Raw genomic sequence first — 17517 nt, 5'->3', positions numbered from 1 at the left:
ATTTTCCTCAAATTTAGCCCACTACCTGACACATACTAACCACCCTATACAAATACTGAGTTATATTAGTACCGGAAAGTCCATGGGTTTTTGGAGTCGGACAGACTTAAGAAATGAACCCCAGCTTAGCCATTCACTCATTAGCTATACAATTTTCTTAAGCTTAATTATCTATAAAATAAAAATTCTTACTGTGAAGTTTTGAAATTAATTATAAAAAGCACCTAGCAAAATGTATGGTGCATAGTGGATATTAAATAATAGTTATAATTATGGCTCCACAGATGTTTTTTAGCCTCAGTAGCAAGGGTTTTTTTTTTTGTACAGAGCACAGTCATCAGAGTTTTTATTTCTTCTTTATGTTTGTTAACATGCTCAGTTATGACTACCCAGCGTTGAGGGAATATTAACATATGCACTCAACAAACATTTATGAATGCCTACTACACTAAGCACTGGGTGTATAAAAAATGAGGATGGTATGGTCTCTACCCTCAGGAAAGCATTTCCAAGTTCTGTTAGCAATATAGGCTCCTCTCCCTGTCTTTATTACTCAAGAAAGAAGGACACTGCTGAGTTTCTGGGCATTATATGAGATACCACTCTGTTACATTATATAATTTCATACTTCCTGTATTAATTCAAAAAAGTTTTTAACTACTCCATAACAGGCATTGTGCTAGAAGATACAGAAACAAAAAAATAAAGATAAAGCAGTTTCAACCCTGGTAAAGGTATTTCAGAGTTCTACCTGGTACAGACCATCTTGTTTTTACAAAACCAGGAAAAAGAATATTGCCAAGTTTCTATGCCATATATGCATTTCTATTACACTGTATAATTTCATCCTTACCTATAGCCTTCTGTATATGAAAGTGAGTAAAATCTGATTAAATGATCCAGTCTTTATTATCTCCTATGTTACTCTTGGGTTTGTGAGCTTGTTTTGTAACTTGAAGATTTAGCCGTACAGGTGCCAATAATTCTGGTGAAGAAATAAAAGACAGGTTGCTAGCTCATTAAGCTTTTCTAGACTTTCAGTAATTAAAGTTAAAACTATTTAGTAACTAACTGCTAGCCTTATTGATAGTGCTTTTTTATTTCAGAATTCTTTTAGCAGTCTAAATTACCTATTCGAGCATCTTATTTGTTTAATGATAATAAAGCTAAGAGTTCTAAATTGTATATATTAACAGTCTGTCAAACCCTTTGGATGCAAACTGTAGTCCATCCTAGAAAATTTTGCAACTTAACTATAATTTCATTGTAAATATATATAACCTTCATAGAATCATACTAAGCAAAATATTTTAACTCATAGTAAAGAGCAAGCAATCACTTCTAAAAGAATACTTTTTCTCCTCATGGCTTACTCTTCTCCTTATCGTTTATTCTTACCACAGAACTAATTGATTAAGGTGACCTAACTTGGTTATAAAATATGACCCTAGCTGAGATTTTTTTTCATATTATCCTAATTAATATTGTTATCCCTTTGCTTCCAAAATATAGGAGCTCAACTTGGATACATGACTGCATTAAGAACTATCTTCCACTGGTCACAGTTCTATAGTTCTATAAATGGCTCAGTGATTGAAATCTAGGAAAGTAATACTATTTCTAGATAGGCAGTCAAATTAGAATGGTTGCTGAGTTCAGAAGCTAAAAGTTAAGCCATTTTCACAGGCTGCTTTCAGTACAAAGTGCACATTAGATCTGTACTGTCATCCCACTTACTGACTTTTGCTTTAAAACAAAACAAGGGCTGGCTGAGTGGTGTGTTGGTTAGGAGTTGGCTTGGGACACCAGCTCTGAGCAGCAGGGCTGCGGTTTGGATCCCACATGAGGGCCAGTGACGCTGTGCCCTCTACAGCTAGATGGTGAACAACAGCTTGACCTGGAACTGGGCTGCCGTGAGTCACCGGCAACGGTGTAGGCTGCAGTGTGGGCGGCCGTCCAATGGCCAGCGAGCAACTGCCTCAGCCGGGAAGAGTGTAATGATAATACCAACATGGGCCAGTGAAGCAACATCCTCCACAACTAGACTGAAGAACAAAAGGACAGCAACTTGGCTGTTCCCCTTCCCCAATTCCCCAATTCCCCAATAAAATCTTTTTTAAAACAAGTTAAAATTTTCATCAAGGTTCAGAAAGCTTCACAATAAATAAGGACAAGGTTCCTGACAGAGTGTTACAGTTAAAGGCAGCCAGGTTCAGGCCTGGTTAAAAATTAAGACACCTTGATACTGCATGAATAAATCTTCTGTGTATAAATAATACCTTTGGAAACTGCTTTCTGCGTAGATTAGTTGTTGCCAGGAAGAGGGAAGAATGGGGAAGGACTGCTTAATAGATACTGAAGTTCTCTGGGGGTTGGGGGTGGGGGAAGTTGATGGAAATGTCTTAGAACTAGACAGAGGTGATGGTTGCACACTGTAAATATACTAAATGCTACTTAATTGTACACTTTAAAATGGCTAATTTTGTTATGTGAATTTCACCTCAATTAATAAAAAAATATTGTTTTTTAAAAGGAAAAAGACAAGGGCTTTCTGGCAATGAGGGAAAGACCCCTAAAGTACGATGCCTACACAACAGCAGCAAGGTCGATAAGGTCACTCCCACTTCACACAAAGCCAGGTGGAAAGCTTACAAAATGTCCTCAGGTGGACCCGTTTCAATAATAGCCAATTAACCAGCACTTAACATCATGCTAAACTAATTTTGGAGATTGAGAAAGCAGCAAAATGTTTATCAGAATCGTCTACAATGCTGTACTCCCAGTCATTTAGAAATCCCTACTAAAAATCCCTATGACCAATAGAGAACACCAGGGAGGAAACGGAAGAAGCCATATTTTTTTAAGGTTTTTGTCTTGGGAGGTTACTCCTGAGGATTCACTAAGCCGCAAATATCACATTTAAACCTTGGTGCTTAACTATGACGGATATATATGTCAATAGCGCAGCGTCTCACAGTAAAAAGCGAAAACCCCGTCTAAGCCTCTTTTCGTGGTGACGAAGCTTTGCTACAACGCTCACCGCCATACCCATCCGCGGGAAAGCTCCCTTCACCAGTCGAAAAAGGCGGAGCCTCAGAGGACACTCCCGCCACACAGCGCGAGCCGCGCCGCTGGGCTTCCTGGGAATTGTAGTTTTAGCCACCCATCCTTCTCTTTTGTACAGGCCAGTATGGAGTGAGGCATAAAACTACAACTCCCAGAGTGCTCTGAAGTGGCTAGCGACCGCGGCGTGACGACTGTGGCACAGAAGGCCTGAGGGACTCTGCGTTCTGGAGTGGCGCTGCTTGGTCGGGTGGCAGATAGCAGGCTCCTGGCGCCGCGGCTGAGGAGAACGGCGAATCGGTTCAGCATTTACGGTCGGGGTCTCCGCAACGATGAGTGCTGCCAGGGAGTCCCATCCTCACGGGGTGAAGCGTTCAGCCTCCCCAGACGACGATGTAAATAACAATGGCGAAGTGGATGAGGGTTTGAGGCCTACTAAAAGTTAGGGTAGGCCGGGATGGGTGGATGTAGGAGGAGGAAGCGCCGGAGGTGGCCCGAAAAGGGAGGTAGGGCGATTGGGAAAAGGATGTAGAGGAATGGGAAATGTCTTCCTTAGTTAGGGTCGGAAGGCTTGAAGAGGTCCACACACAGCTATAGGCCTGCATAGGATGGGAGATCAAGGAAGGAAATACTGAATGGGCGAGAAGTGAAAGAGCGTAAGCAAGGGATTGTATGTGCCTCCTTGGGGGCTGAGAAAGCCTCTTAGTCGGGCATTTCTACTAAGGATAGAGACGGCAAGACCCTCCCTGTTTTAGGCTTTAAATGTTCCTGTGACAATGTCAAGATGTTAGTGCAATTTGGGCAGATTTTTCCGGCCGGGATTATTTTTGCAATGTACTATTAAGAATTAAACTTAACTGTTACAGTTAACAGTAAGCCCAGAACAGTATTGGACGAAAACATTGTACCGAGGAGTAATCTGGTACTGGTGCAAGGTCGTGAGGTCTTAGACGTTGAGACCTGGAAGTCCGTTTTGATGTCAAGTACCTCCCCCCTTTCTCCCCCCCCCCTTTTCTCCTTTCCCCTCTCTGTCCTCCCCCCTCCCTCCTTTCCTCCTCCCTCCTTTCCCCTCTCCTCCTCCCCTCCCCCATCCCTCAGCTTGTCAGTTTAAATAGCAAACCATTCATTCCTTAAAGTCCATTAAATATTTACTGCTATGCCAGGTGTTGTGAATTCAAAGATGAATAAGTATGTGCTTGTTCTGGGCCTTTTTGTGTATTTGCCCTAGCTAGCGCATTGTCATGGAGACTGCAGTACCCAGTAAATAAAACTAGGTCCTTCATAGAATCGATAAATGCCATAAGAACGTTGATGGGGAAATTTTGGGGAGGGGAGCATGGAAAGGTCATCTTTAAGGATGGTGAAGGGACAACATCTAGTTTTCTTTGGGTTTATTGTTTAAAGAACTATCAACTTCTGATTTTGAATGTGTAGCGGTCTCTTATTTTCTACAATGAATTTCAGTGCCTTTCATAATGTGAACCATAAAAGGCTTACTGAAATACTAGTGCATCAGCTGTAGCAAATGAGGTGATGTCAAGACCCACCCCTTTTGCTTGGGTGGTGGGGTTAGGTCCAGAATAGTAAGACTCGTTAAGAAAATTGATTTTAACTTTGTGGAAAGATTAGTAATCAGTAGAGATTTGAGGATGAATTGTTATATAGTGAGGTTTTTCTCATGCCCTGTGTTCCTATAATTGGCTTTTAGATCTTTTCTTGTTAATATAGTAATCCAGTATTTCAGGACTTTATCTAGGCTTTTGAGTAACCTGGGTCCCATTTTAAAAGCTATTATATTGCTTTCCTCCTGATATTTAAGTGTGACTTGATTGCTAGAATGTTAGTCACCTGTTTTGCTAGACTAACGTAATCTTTTAACTTGACAGAAATTGCTTGGTGATATTAAGTAATTTAACAGAAAGTTAAGTCTCTACAGCTTCTGATGGGATCAGTTTAAACGAGATGACTTTCAAGACCTTTTCCAATCTTAAAAGCATTGTCTTTGAAGGAGATGGTTGTAGTTGCAAATCAAATCAGGACCTAGTACCTTCACACACTATCTAAAATTATTTTGCTATTATATTATAGTGCAATACAGTAACCTATCCCTTGATAGTGATTTTTTTAAGTCAGTTTCTTTAATATGAATTTTATTTTTGCTGGTAATTGGGAATTATATATAAGTACTTGTATTTAAAATATTATATAAAACATTTAAAAATATTTTAAATACATCTGAATTGTAGAAAATCAACTAATTATAATACATAGTTAACAGTTTCTAATGAACATCCATCCACTGTATGTAAAGGATAATCGAAGTTTTCTTTACCCACTGACCTCACATGTTAAATGGAGGTAACAACACATTTTCAAAGATGTTAAAAGTAGATATTAAATCATGGAATCCAACTCTAGGAAAATGCTGACGATGTTAGAAGTAAATTCTGAAATTTAACTAGGGTATGTATTGGAGGTAGTAAATTCAATGCAATTCTACAGTAAAGGGTATTAAGAATGCCAGCAACTTAAAAATGGTTTCATTGGTTTGATTGGAGTGGAGAAATGAAAGCTATCTTTTAAGGAGAATTAGGCAGGTTAATTTTAGTCACTGGTGGAGAACCTCTAAGTATGTACCCATGTGCCTTTCAGAATGCAGCACTTGGACAAGGTACTTGCTGTTGTACGTGAAGATCTTTGAAAGGAAGAACCAGAAGAACTTCATGATTGAAAAAAACATTAGGATTATAAATTGTAGATGATAGAATTATTTATGTAAAGACATTGACAACATTTGCTTTTTTTTAATAGAGAGTTTGAGAAAGTTTGGGGTTTTAAACAATTGTTTTTAACTTAATTTTATATATCTTTATAACTGTAGTTCATAAACTACTTTCACATATTCTATCTCATTTGATCATGTACAGTATGATGTGGAAAGAGCAGAGGACTTAAGGCCAGAGGATCGAAGCAAGTCCCTTAGCCTCTTTGCCTCAGTGTCCTTATTTATTAAATGGACTCTTGAGAGAATGTAAGTGAAAAGTGGTTTGTAAGTTGTAAAACACTGTTCAATTTTTAGGCGTTGTTATTAAGACAGTCTTTTAAAGAAGCCTCTCTTATGTCGATACAGAATTAAAACTAAGAAGTTAAATGCCAGGTCTAGATTCACAGAGCAAGTAATTTAGTGGGAATCAGAATTTAAGCTTCACTAGTACTTTAATTCTTATTTTTTAACTATATTGAGCCAGAAATAGGTAAGAACTAACTGGTCTGTGAAAAGAAATGAGCTGTCAGATGGAATGAAGTAGAAATTAGGAACTTACGTAGCCATAATTATGAGAAATAATAAGCCCCCCACCAAAGGAAATCTAGAAGAGCCATAAGTGAGTATCAATTATGGTACAAATACATTTAACTCTCATATGCCCAGGAGAAATGGTCATCATTGTTTTATGTTCTATTAGTCTTTTACAAATAATTTTCAGAAGTAAGAGTAAAAGGGTAGTGAAAAACAACTTCATTAGAAATTCCTATATGAATTTAACCATAAAAACCAAATTTCTGTCCCACATTTTCATGACACATATTCTCAGAATGATTAGCAACCTCTGACTACATCTAACAGCTTATCAATTGTCACATGTGAAACGAACATATAATTTCAGATTTCAAATCTATTTCTAATAGATTTTAGCTTTATTATGAGATTATTCTAGCTCTTGCATTTACATTATCAAAATATACTACTTGAATTTTTTTAAACCATTGACAGCTCATGATTTTATCTTGAAAGGGGATTATCTTTAGAAAAACAGGATGGTCCAGGCTCTTACTGCAAAATATTGCAAGATGAAGTCTTTCCTCCTGTTGAGTGACTCTCCAGATGAGAGGTTGTATATCTTTTGTCCGTCTCCCCCACCCCCTTTTTTTTTCTGTCTCTTGTTGATTCCTAGGTTGGAGAAAAGTTATCTAGTATTTCATCTTGCAAATACTCACAGTCTAAAATTTTTGCATATACAATTAATTTTTTACATCATCATTAGTTTAGAGTATACTGCCTGTCATTTTTCATTCACCTATTTATTCAGAAATGCCTTTTGTCAATTTTTCATTTTTTTTTTTTACCCTTTTTTTTTTACCCATTTTTTTTGCTATTATGGGTAGAAATGAAATATTCTGAATTATCAGTTGTGTCCAAAGAAAGCTAGAAATAATCAACAGAGGGGTAATTCTTGAAAGATGATGCCATACTTTGGACAACACAATGAAAAAACTCTTCTACCATTTTTCTATTTTCTTTAGTCATTTTTAGCATAGTTAGGGATACTGATAAATTATAATGAAATAATTCTTACCTTTGAAGATGTAGGAATGAAATAATTCTTACATTTACTTAAGATGTAGGGGAAAATATCACTAGGATTCCATATTTGGATTTATAAAAGGGTTCAATATTTGATACTGATTTGACCCATTTGATAATTATAATATAAAATGAGTTTATTTTGTCCTTTTAAAAAAATAAGTAAATTTTCTCTTTGTTCGTTGGAAGACTTCTAAGAAAGAATGAAAGTCGGAACATATTTAATCCTTACAAAAACTAGAACTGATCAAAAAGAAACTGAAAACTAAAATTGGGTCCAGTGGACTCTAATGTCATACTGTCCTTTAGAATATCACTAAAGCCAGAGTTTTTAACTTCAGCTAACAACTATGGCAGCTTTCTGGGTTCACAGTACTAGGTGCTGTAGGGCCCTGTAAGGCTCTAGGGGAGAAGGTCTCAAAGTGTGTTCCCTTACATTAACAGCAGCAGCAGCACGTAGAAATTTGTTAGAAATGAAATCCTTGATCCCCACCTCAGAACTGCAGAATCTGAAACTGTTGGAGTGTAGCCCAGTAGTCTGTTCTAACAAGCCCTCCCGGTGATTTTGATAGAAGCAAACTTTTGAGAATTACAGCTCTGACTGCAAAAGAACTAAAAGATTCTACCTTGAGGTAACAGAAAAGGAGTACAGATGCTCTTCCACTTACAATGTTGTTACATCCTGATAAACCCACTGTAAGTTGAAAATACTGTAAATCAAAAATGCAAACCTAACGTACCAAACAAAGGTTTAGCCTGGCCAGTTTCTACTGCGTGAGTATCGCTTTCACACCATTGTAAAGTTGAAAAATCTTAAGTGGAACCATCATAAGTTGTTGACTGGCTGTATATTTTAATTCAAATGTGATGCACATGCTTAACTTTCTAAACAAGAATGAGCTGTTTAATAGTTAAAAGTGATAAGGAAAAAACTTAGGATTTACTGGTAGACTTTAAATTTTTAAATATTTATTATTATGCAAAATTAATTGACTAATTTCTTTTCCAGCTTGGATCTAGCAATTGGGAGGCAGCAGACTTAGGTAATGAAGAAAGAAAGCAAAAGTTCTTGAGACTTATGGGTGCAGGAAAGGTAAGCATCAGACAATATGCATTATTATCTTTTCTGTGAAAATAATGTCCTTTTTTGTATAAAGTGAGAAGGATTAAATATACTTGGATTCTATTTTCCTGTTTTGCGTGATTATTTTAGGCAGTGGGAAATATAACTGACCTAACCACGCATTTAAAAATTCATACTATTTCTTAGGATTCTCATTGCCTCTGGGCAGTAAGGCTTAGAGACTATATAGAAAAAAATTTTGGTTTCAGGAGACACCTATGGAAGAAAGAAGATGTTAAAGATTATGATTTGCCATTTGTGTGCCTAATGATTTGATACAAAGTATTTCTGGGCAAACCAGTTGGTAGCCCTTTCATAGCTTGTAGCTCCTTCCAGCCCTTGAAGTAGTAGCCAAGAGAATAGCCTTTATGAAAAACCTAATTTTTAAAATGTTGAACATATTTTGAGAAATCCCTTTCAGTTTGATTAACATAATAGATAGAAGGCATAAAATAGAGGTGCTGGGAAAATATCACCTATTGGGAAAAAACCCTTTTTGTTCCTAGCAATTCATTTTTACGTGTAAATACAGTGCTTTCTAGATATTTATTTTTTGTAAGCAAATACAGTTATTTTCCTAACATTGTCACAAAAGTCTTCCTATAAATCTAATGTGGGAGAAATAGTAAAACTTTTTTCTCCTTTAAGATCCTTAAAATGAAATTCTTTTTAGTTTTGTTATTCATATGGAAATGTATTTGTGCATTTTACCAACAATTATTGATCAATATATGCCGTACTGTACTAGGAATGGGAGTGGGGGTCACATAGATCAATAATGCAAGTTTGGAGCCATCATGTAATGGAGGAAACCAGATAATAACAACATAGAATTTTAATTCCTGTGAAAGAGCTATGCACTTAGTGCTATAGAATCAGCAGCCAAGGGTAGCTGACTGTGGCTTAGCTGTATGTACAACAAAGCTTCTCAGAAATAGAATTGATCTGAATCTGAAAGGATGAGTTAGCCAGACTACAATAGTGGGGTTGCGGGTAAGGAGAGATCATGCACAAACATTAAGACCTATACAAAGGAAGCATTCATATAATATCTCATTAATCCAAATTTCCCATAATTTATCATTTGTCATAGAAAGTAACCTGAAGTTTGTCTTGGTTCATGCAGATAAAAGATTTGCTAAGAATATATAAAGTAATAGTTTTGGGGGGCATGATCAACCTAGTGTAATGAAAACTCTTTAATTACTTAGAAAGAAATTTAGCTACCAATAGTCAATTATACCTCAATAAAACGACAGAGCAGAACAGATTGAACGATTGAAAAAGAAATATGGCTACCAATAAATTAGCTGTTTATCATACATTAAATTCTTTGTTAGCAAGGCAAAGATTGTATAGCTTTGATATTTTTTATATAAGCTGGTTAGATTTATTCTGTTTTGTGGCCACAATGTATACCCTAATCCTAACCAGCCACCATGAATATTTTATTGGTCACAAGGAGAACTAGCTAGGAAGGTATAAATAGACCAACGTAGTACTATCATCCTAGAATAACTTGGTGCCATTATATATTCTTATTAATGAGGTATCTTCTGCATTGTAAAGCAGCAGCATAGTGAATCATTGATTTGCTTATGTGTTAATGGCATATAAAGCAATAAGCATTAATGCTTGAAGCTTTCAGTAATATCATTTTTGGGTATGGAGAATGTATCATCCTTTCACAACAGGATGATTTGTTATTAACTTCACAGATGATTAAGATTGCAAAGTCATTCTGTTAATGAACAGATTATTTCTTTGCCTTATGAAACTGATATGAACCATAAAGAGTGAATTGGAACTGATAAATTGAGAGTAGTAACTGTATATCCAAATCAGTTGGTAACTTTGAATCAGATTTATTATGTTCTATAGAACTAAGATTGTTTTGAGTTGTGTTCTTTTTGACAATTTGAGATTGGGTGTTCATTATAGTCAAATAGTAATGAGTTAGCTATTTGATTGTGATATTTGTAAATAGTAATGATTATTTTTATTTTTTATATTTTAAAGATCTGTCATTTTGTTCATTATAAGTCTATTAATTATTTCATTTTTATTTAGCTAAATCTTATTTGCTTTGTCTCCATGAGATATGCCTGAGGCATCAGAAAGAGAAGGTGTAAAGTTAAGAGTAACTCATTTAACTGGCCTTTTAGGAAAGAAAATGTTTAGATTCACTTTATTTTCTAATTTTCTATCTTTCCCATTTAAAATTCCAACTTGATCTCTACACACTCTCTACCTACCCCTTTCCTCTGCTCTGTGTTTGTGTGTGTTTTAATGACATTTACATAACCTTCTAAGGCACTATAATTTACTTATTGATTTCGTTTCCCCTCCCTGTCCCTACCCTTGCTAGAATGTAAGTTCCATACAGACAAGGATCTTAATTTAATCTTTTTCCTGCATTGTATCCCAGAGGCCTAGAATAGTTTTGGACACATAGTAGACAGTAATTATGTTAAATTAGTGGTCTTAAATTCTAATACATTTTCTGTCTTATAGAAAGAACATACTGGTCGTCTTGTTATAGGAGATCACAAATCAACATCTCATTTCCGAACAGGTAAGACACTAAAATATAATTAAAGTAGAGGTGCTAAATTTGGAGCATGAAATATTTGTACATACTTCAGGATTCTGAATTCTGTGTATAATTATGTTGATAATTAAAATATTAGAACTGGAAATGTATGTAGTATATGTAAACATGTTACATATATCATGTAACAATTAGTATTTGATTTTTAAAAGATTTGAGAGTATACATCAATATGATCTAACCAAGAAACTGACCCTTTCTGTCTTCATTTTTACTGATTTATAACATATATTTTAATTTAGTGAGGTTTTATGCCTCATTTTGTCAAATGTATGTATTGAATTTATATATTTTTTTACTTTATAAATTAACTTACAATGTTCTAGTTGGCATATTATACTGATTTATAGTTTATTCACTAAGTTTTGCTCTGAAATCTTTGAAGACTATAAACTCATTGCAAAGCCTAAAGAAATTAACTCTTGGGGGGGAAAACTTTTAAAAAGAACTGAAAATGAATTTGAATTCAGTCTGCGAAAAGCGAAGTTTTCTCCTATGTAAAATTGGCCCTAATCTTGGACCTTAATAACAACAGGGCATAATAAGCTTGGTATATTTAACAAAACTTTAATTTAAATTAGCTTTATATCTACCTAGAATATTGAGGACATTTTAGAAATTAATAGGTCTTTTTCTAGTGTTAATTTCAAATTGATTTGCATTGCTGCAAAAGGTTAAAAGAGTTCCTGATTTTTGCAGAATGGAAATATATTTAACTGCACATTTATTCTTTTAAATTGAGGGCTTTATGAATGAAAATAATGCAAAGCACTAACATTTCTGATTAAGATGTGAAGTTCCTCTTCTATATACAAATGAAAATGTCATGTACAGAAAACTTTATATTGTAATGTTTAGTTCTTGCGTGATAAATTCATAGGTGGTTGTTTAGTTTTCTGCTTCATAACTGCATACAACAGAAGATATGTAAAAATATATAGCAGTATTGCACAATAAAATAAGTTTATGTTGCTTCAATAAACTGATATGCAAAGAAAGGCATAAAGGAGAGCAATTACAAGGTCATTTTACTTACCCATTCTCTGACAGAATTGCTTGTCTTTTCATTACTTCTGTTCATTCAGCGACAAGCTTTTGTTTGGAGGTTTTTTGTGTGTCACTAGAAGTAAACTTTCAGGAGAACAATTAGATTATAAATAAGCTAAAATATATAATGCCTAGAGTTCTTAGTAGTTAATATTTACAATATCTGAACTTCAGGCACTTCTTTCTGGGACTCATGTCTGGTGTGAATTATCACATGGAAAAAGACAAGTTTTTTATCTTATATAAACACTTCTGTAGTTCAGAGGGTTGATTACTAAAGAAGTAATCATAAATACATCCTTCAGTTATTTTATGTCTATTAGGTAACTACGTATGGTATAGAAATCTATCCACAAAATTAATTATACATTAGTCACAGTTGGAGAAATCAGCCCTGAATATATAATAGCATCTGTATTATGGAATTTTTTGTGTAATCAAATATTTTTATGATTTGACTGAAATATAACCAAAGTACACTGGACATGCAGGGGAAGAAGACAAGAAAATTAATGAAGAACTGGAGTCTCAGTATCAGCAAAGTATGGACAGTAAATTGTCGGGAAGATATCGACGACACTGTGGACTTGGCTTCAGTGAGGTAGTAATGTATTTTCATTAAATGGGAAGATAATCAATTTCCACTTTGATATCATTTATTTCTGTTAGATTACTATAGCAGTCAAGAGAACTTTCTTTATAAAGTTACTTAAAATATTTTTATATGCTAAATTAGGTCTTTATAGATAATAAGAGATTAAGTTTTCTCATACCAACTTAATGTAAATTCTGCTTAGATAATCTCTAGGGCACATCTTTTTTTTTCAATTATGGTTGACATATATTAGTTTCAGGTGTACAACATAGTGATTAGACAATTATATACCTTATGAAGTGATCACTATGATAACTAGTACCCTTCTTGCACCGTACAAAGTAATTACAATGTATTAACTAGATTCCCTGTGCTCTACTGTACATCCCCATGACTATTTTTATAACTGGCAATTTGTACTTTTTAATCCTGTTCACATTTTGTATCTCCCCAATCTGGCAACCATCCATTTGTTCTCTGTATCTATGAGTTTGTTTCTTTTTTTGTTTGTTTTGTGGTTTAGATTCCACATATAAGTGAAATGTGGTATTTGTCTTTCTCTAACTTATTTCACTTAGCATACTACCTTCTAGGTCCTTCCATGCATGGCAAATGGCAGATTTAATTCTTTTTTATGGCTGAGTAATAACATTCCATTGTGTATATGTACCACATTTTTTTTATCCATTCGTCTATCGCTGGACACCTTGTTTGCTTCCCTATCTCGGCTATTGTAAATAATGCTGCAGTGAACATAAGGGTTCATATATCTTTTCAAATTAGTCTTGAATTCCTTTGGATAGATACCCAGAAGTGGAATTGCTGAGTCATATGGGGGTTCTATTTTTAGTTTTTTGAGGAACCTCCATACTGTTTTTCTTAGTGGCTGCACCAATTTGCAACCCCACCAACAGGTACATAAGGGGTCCCAGTTTTCCACATCCTTCCCAACACTTGCTGTTTGTTGATTTATTGATGAAAGTGATTCTGACAGGTGTGAGGTGATACTCATTGTCATTTTAATTTGCATTTCCTTGAGAAACAATGCTGAGCATCTTTTCATATGTATCATTGGCGAATATCTTCTCCCATTCAGTAGGTTGTCTTTTCATTTTGTTGATGGTTTCCTTCACTGTGCAAAAACTTTGTAGTTTGATGTAGTCCCAATTATTTTTCTTTTGTTGCCCTTGCCCGAGGAGACATAGCCCAAAAAAAATATTGTTAAAGCAGTGTCAAAGAGTTCCCTGCCTATGTTTTCTTTTATGGTTTCAGGTCTTACATTTAAGTCTTTTGTCCATTTTGAGTTTGCTTTTGTATATGGTGTAAGAAAGTGGTCCAGTTTCTTTTTTTTTTCTTTCTTTTTTAAATGTATCTGTCCTATTTTCCCAACACCATTTATTGAAAATACTATCTTTACCCCATTTTATATTCCCACCATCTTTGTCTTGAACTAATTGATATATAGTGTGGGTTTATTTCTGAGCTCTCTATTCTGTTCCATTGATCTATGTGTCTGGTTTTATGCAAATACCATGCTATTTTGATTGCTATAGTAGTATAGTCGATATCAGGGAGCATGATACCTCCAACTTTGTTCTTTATCAGTATGCTTTGGCTATTTGGGGTCTTTTGTGGTTCCATATAATTTTAGGATTATTTGTTCTATTGTAGTTCTGTGAAAAATACCATTGGTATTTTATTTGAGATTGCGTTGAATCTGTAGATTACTTTGGTTAGTATAGACATTTTAATGGTGTTCATTTTTCCAACCCATTTATTTATGTCCAGTTTTTTTAGCAGTGTCTTAAACAGTTTTATGAACACAGATCTTTCACTGCCTTGGCTAAATTTATTCCTAGGTGGGTTTTTTTTTATGCAATACTAATTGGGATTGCTTTCTTAATTTTTCTTTCTGATGGTTTGTTATTGGTGTAAATAACAATTTACAACAGTAACAATTGGTGAAAATGCAAACAATTTCTGAATATTAATTTTGTACCTTGCTCTTTACTGATTAGTTCTAACAGTTTTTTGGTGGAGTCTTTAGGGTTCTCTGTATATACTATGTCATCTGCATATAATGACAGTTTTACTTCCTTTCCAATTTGGATTCCTTTTTTTTTTTCTTGTCTAATTGCTGTGGCTAGAACTTCCAATACTATGTCAAATAAAATTACAGTGGACATCCTTGTCTTCTAACTGTTCTTAAAGGAAAAGCTTTCAGCTTTTCACCATTGAGTGTGCTTTTAGCTGTGGATTTGTCATATGTGGCCTTTATTATGTTGAAGCATGTTCCCTCTTATCCCTGCATTATCATAAATGGATGTTGAATTTTGTCAAATGCTTTTTCGTTATCATAGGATCATATGATTTTTATCTTCATTTGTTTATCTGGAGTATCACATTAATTGATTTGTGGATGCTGAACCACCCTTGCATCCATGGAATAAATTCCATTTGATTGTGGTATATGATCTTATTTATGTATTGCTGAATTTGATTTGCTAATATTTTGTTGAGGATCTTTGCATCTATGTTTATTAGGGATACTGGCCTATATTCTTATTTTGTAGTGTCTTTGTCTAGTTTTGGTATTAGGGTAATGCTGGCTTCTAAAATGAGTTTGGGAGCTTTCTCCTTCAGTTTTTTGGAATAGTTTGAGAAGTATAAATATCAGTTATTCTTTGTTTGGTAGAATTCACTTGTACAGCCATCTGGTCCAGGACTTTTGTTTGTTGGGAGTTTTGATTACTGATTCAATTTCATTACTAGTAATCGGCCTGTTAAGATTTTATGTTTCTTCCTGATTGATTTTTGGAAGAATATATGTTTCTAGGAATTTATCCATTTCTTCCAGGTTGTCCAATTTGTTGGATATAATTGTACGTAGTATTTTATATAATCCTTTATATTTCTGTTGTGTCAGTTGTGACTTCTCTTTCATTTCTGATTTTATTTGAGCCCTCTCTTTTTTCCTTCAGTCTGTCTAAAAGTTTTATCAATTTTGTATATTTTTTCAGAGAACCAGCTCTTTGTACTTGAAAATTGTATTTATTTAAGAGCCTGTTAATTGGTGTTTTTAGGTAGAAGATCATGATGGAGAAGATCAAGTGGCAGGAGATGATGATGACGATGATGATGATTCACCTGACCCTGAAAGTCCAGATGACTCTGAAAGCGATTCTGAGTCAGAGAAAGAAGAATCTGCTGAAGAACTGCAGGCTCCTGAGCACCCTGATGAAGTGGAGGATCCCAAAAACAAAAAAGATGCAAAAAGCAACTACAAAATGATGTTTGTTAAATCCAGTGGGTCATAACTCCCAAACACTTAGTCTTTGTATTAAAAGTAAGCCTTATTGTTATAATGCACAGTGGAGGACTGCTTATAGAGCACAGACCTTTGTATTATAATTTTTAAAAAGGCCCTTTTAAGTAATTACAAAGAGTGTTTGCTTTCAGATGCCATGGGTTACACTTTTATGGGCATGACTAAAACCATTTTTGTAAAGAGTAAGAGTTGTATAAAATAAGAAATAAATACAATACTCAATTTCCTTTCATATTAGCATCATCAAACCTCTAGTCTCACCTTTTTACCCCTTCAAATAGTTATGTGGGAGACACTTTTTTGTTCTTGGTAGCTGTGTTTTTGTTTCTTCATATTTTTCTCATAAAATGTTTATCTGGTATTGTGATGTGTTCATGGAAAAAAATATTTTATTATACTTTGTTACAGTAGAACTATTCATCATGGATATTTCTGCTGCCAGTAATAATCTAAATTAATGTTGGCAAAAGGTTAGGTACTTAGTTTACTCTTTCTGATTCAGCTCTACTCTTTTGGACCAAAGTAACATGAGAGCAAATACTTTTTACACCCGTTAGGATGTAGTTACAACTGTCATACATTTGGAATGCTATGATCCCAAGCAGCCTGTATATAATTTGAATTTCATTGTATGTTAGGTTTTTGGTAATACCTGGCCAGTTTTTACAGATGAAATTATTTCTCTGATAATTTGGTCCTATCTATTTAGGAATATGTTAAACACTTTTTTTTTAAGGTAATATGTGACCAAAGTTAATTTTCTTCCTAAGGCCTAAATAAAGAGAAAGCAGTTTCCCATACTTGGTTGTGATACCTTTATCCTCATTATCTAAAAATGAGGAATAGGCTTATTGAACAAGAAGCTGAAACAAATTCTCCTCATTTTATCCCAGTGCTGTTTATCTTGATTATCTAATTCCTATAAAGTATTATTGCTTTCTGATTTTCTTGCTACTTCTGTTAGAGTAAGATTAGAATCACCTGTCTACTGTTATGTGGTTGATTTGTACAGATTTACACAAACTGAATTATGGACTAGTCAATGATCTTTGAATAATGAGGTCCAAAATACTAATATTTCTAAGTAACATGTTCAGAGCTTGAGTCAGACCTGTAAGTGATCTGTTGGTTTTTTTAAATTATTCCTGTCATTTTCAAATTTAGAATGTGTTAGAGTGTAGCAACTAGAACAGGTGATTTCTGGTTTATGCAATCCATCCTGAAATGTTTTTCATATTAGACCCCCAACATTTGTCTTTTTCTTTTTTAATTCACATTGTTTTAATGTGAATAATATAATATAGTTAAATACTGAGTAAGAGGGTAGCAGGCAGATTGTATGACATTTAACAAAACTTGATTTAAACAAGTTTGGCGTTATTCAACA

At 34.5% G+C, this 17517-nt stretch overlaps 1 protein-coding gene across 1 annotated transcript; it reads left to right on the top strand.

Moving 5' to 3' along the window:
- The first annotated feature begins 3221 nt into the window (after positions 1–3221).
- CUNH11orf58 (chromosome unknown C11orf58 homolog) lies at positions 3222–17070 on the top strand. Its single transcript, XM_019652562.1, has 5 exons — positions 3222–3458; positions 8436–8519; positions 11064–11124; positions 12699–12808; positions 15886–17070. Exons 1-5 carry the CDS (start codon positions 3396–3398, stop codon positions 16117–16119), a joined length of 552 nt encoding a protein of 183 aa, XP_019508107.1. The 5' UTR covers positions 3222–3395; the 3' UTR covers positions 16120–17070.
- Positions 17071–17517: the final 447 nt, after the last annotated feature.

Source organism: Hipposideros armiger, unplaced genomic scaffold (assembly GCF_001890085.2).
Source record: "Hipposideros armiger isolate ML-2016 unplaced genomic scaffold, ASM189008v1 scaffold_181, whole genome shotgun sequence".
Lineage (NCBI taxonomy): Eukaryota > Metazoa > Chordata > Mammalia > Chiroptera > Hipposideridae > Hipposideros > Hipposideros armiger.
Note: the sequence above shows the minus strand (reverse complement) of the source record. Positions and strands in the feature narration are given on the sequence as shown.

What these genes read in the sequence shown, in the direction of transcription:
- CUNH11orf58 (XM_019652562.1), top strand. Translation starts at nt 3,396, where the DNA reads ATGAGTGCTGCCAGGGAGTCCCATCCTCACGGGGTGAAGCGTTCAGCC. An exon ending in GACTTATGGGTGCAGGAAAG is followed by an intron (nt 8,520 to 11,063) that starts GTAAGCATCAGA and finishes TCTGTCTTATAG; the next exon opens with AAAGAACATACTGGTCGTCT. An exon ending in AACATCTCATTTCCGAACAG is followed by an intron (nt 11,125 to 12,698) that starts GTAAGACACTAA and finishes CTGGACATGCAG; the next exon opens with GGGAAGAAGACAAGAAAATT.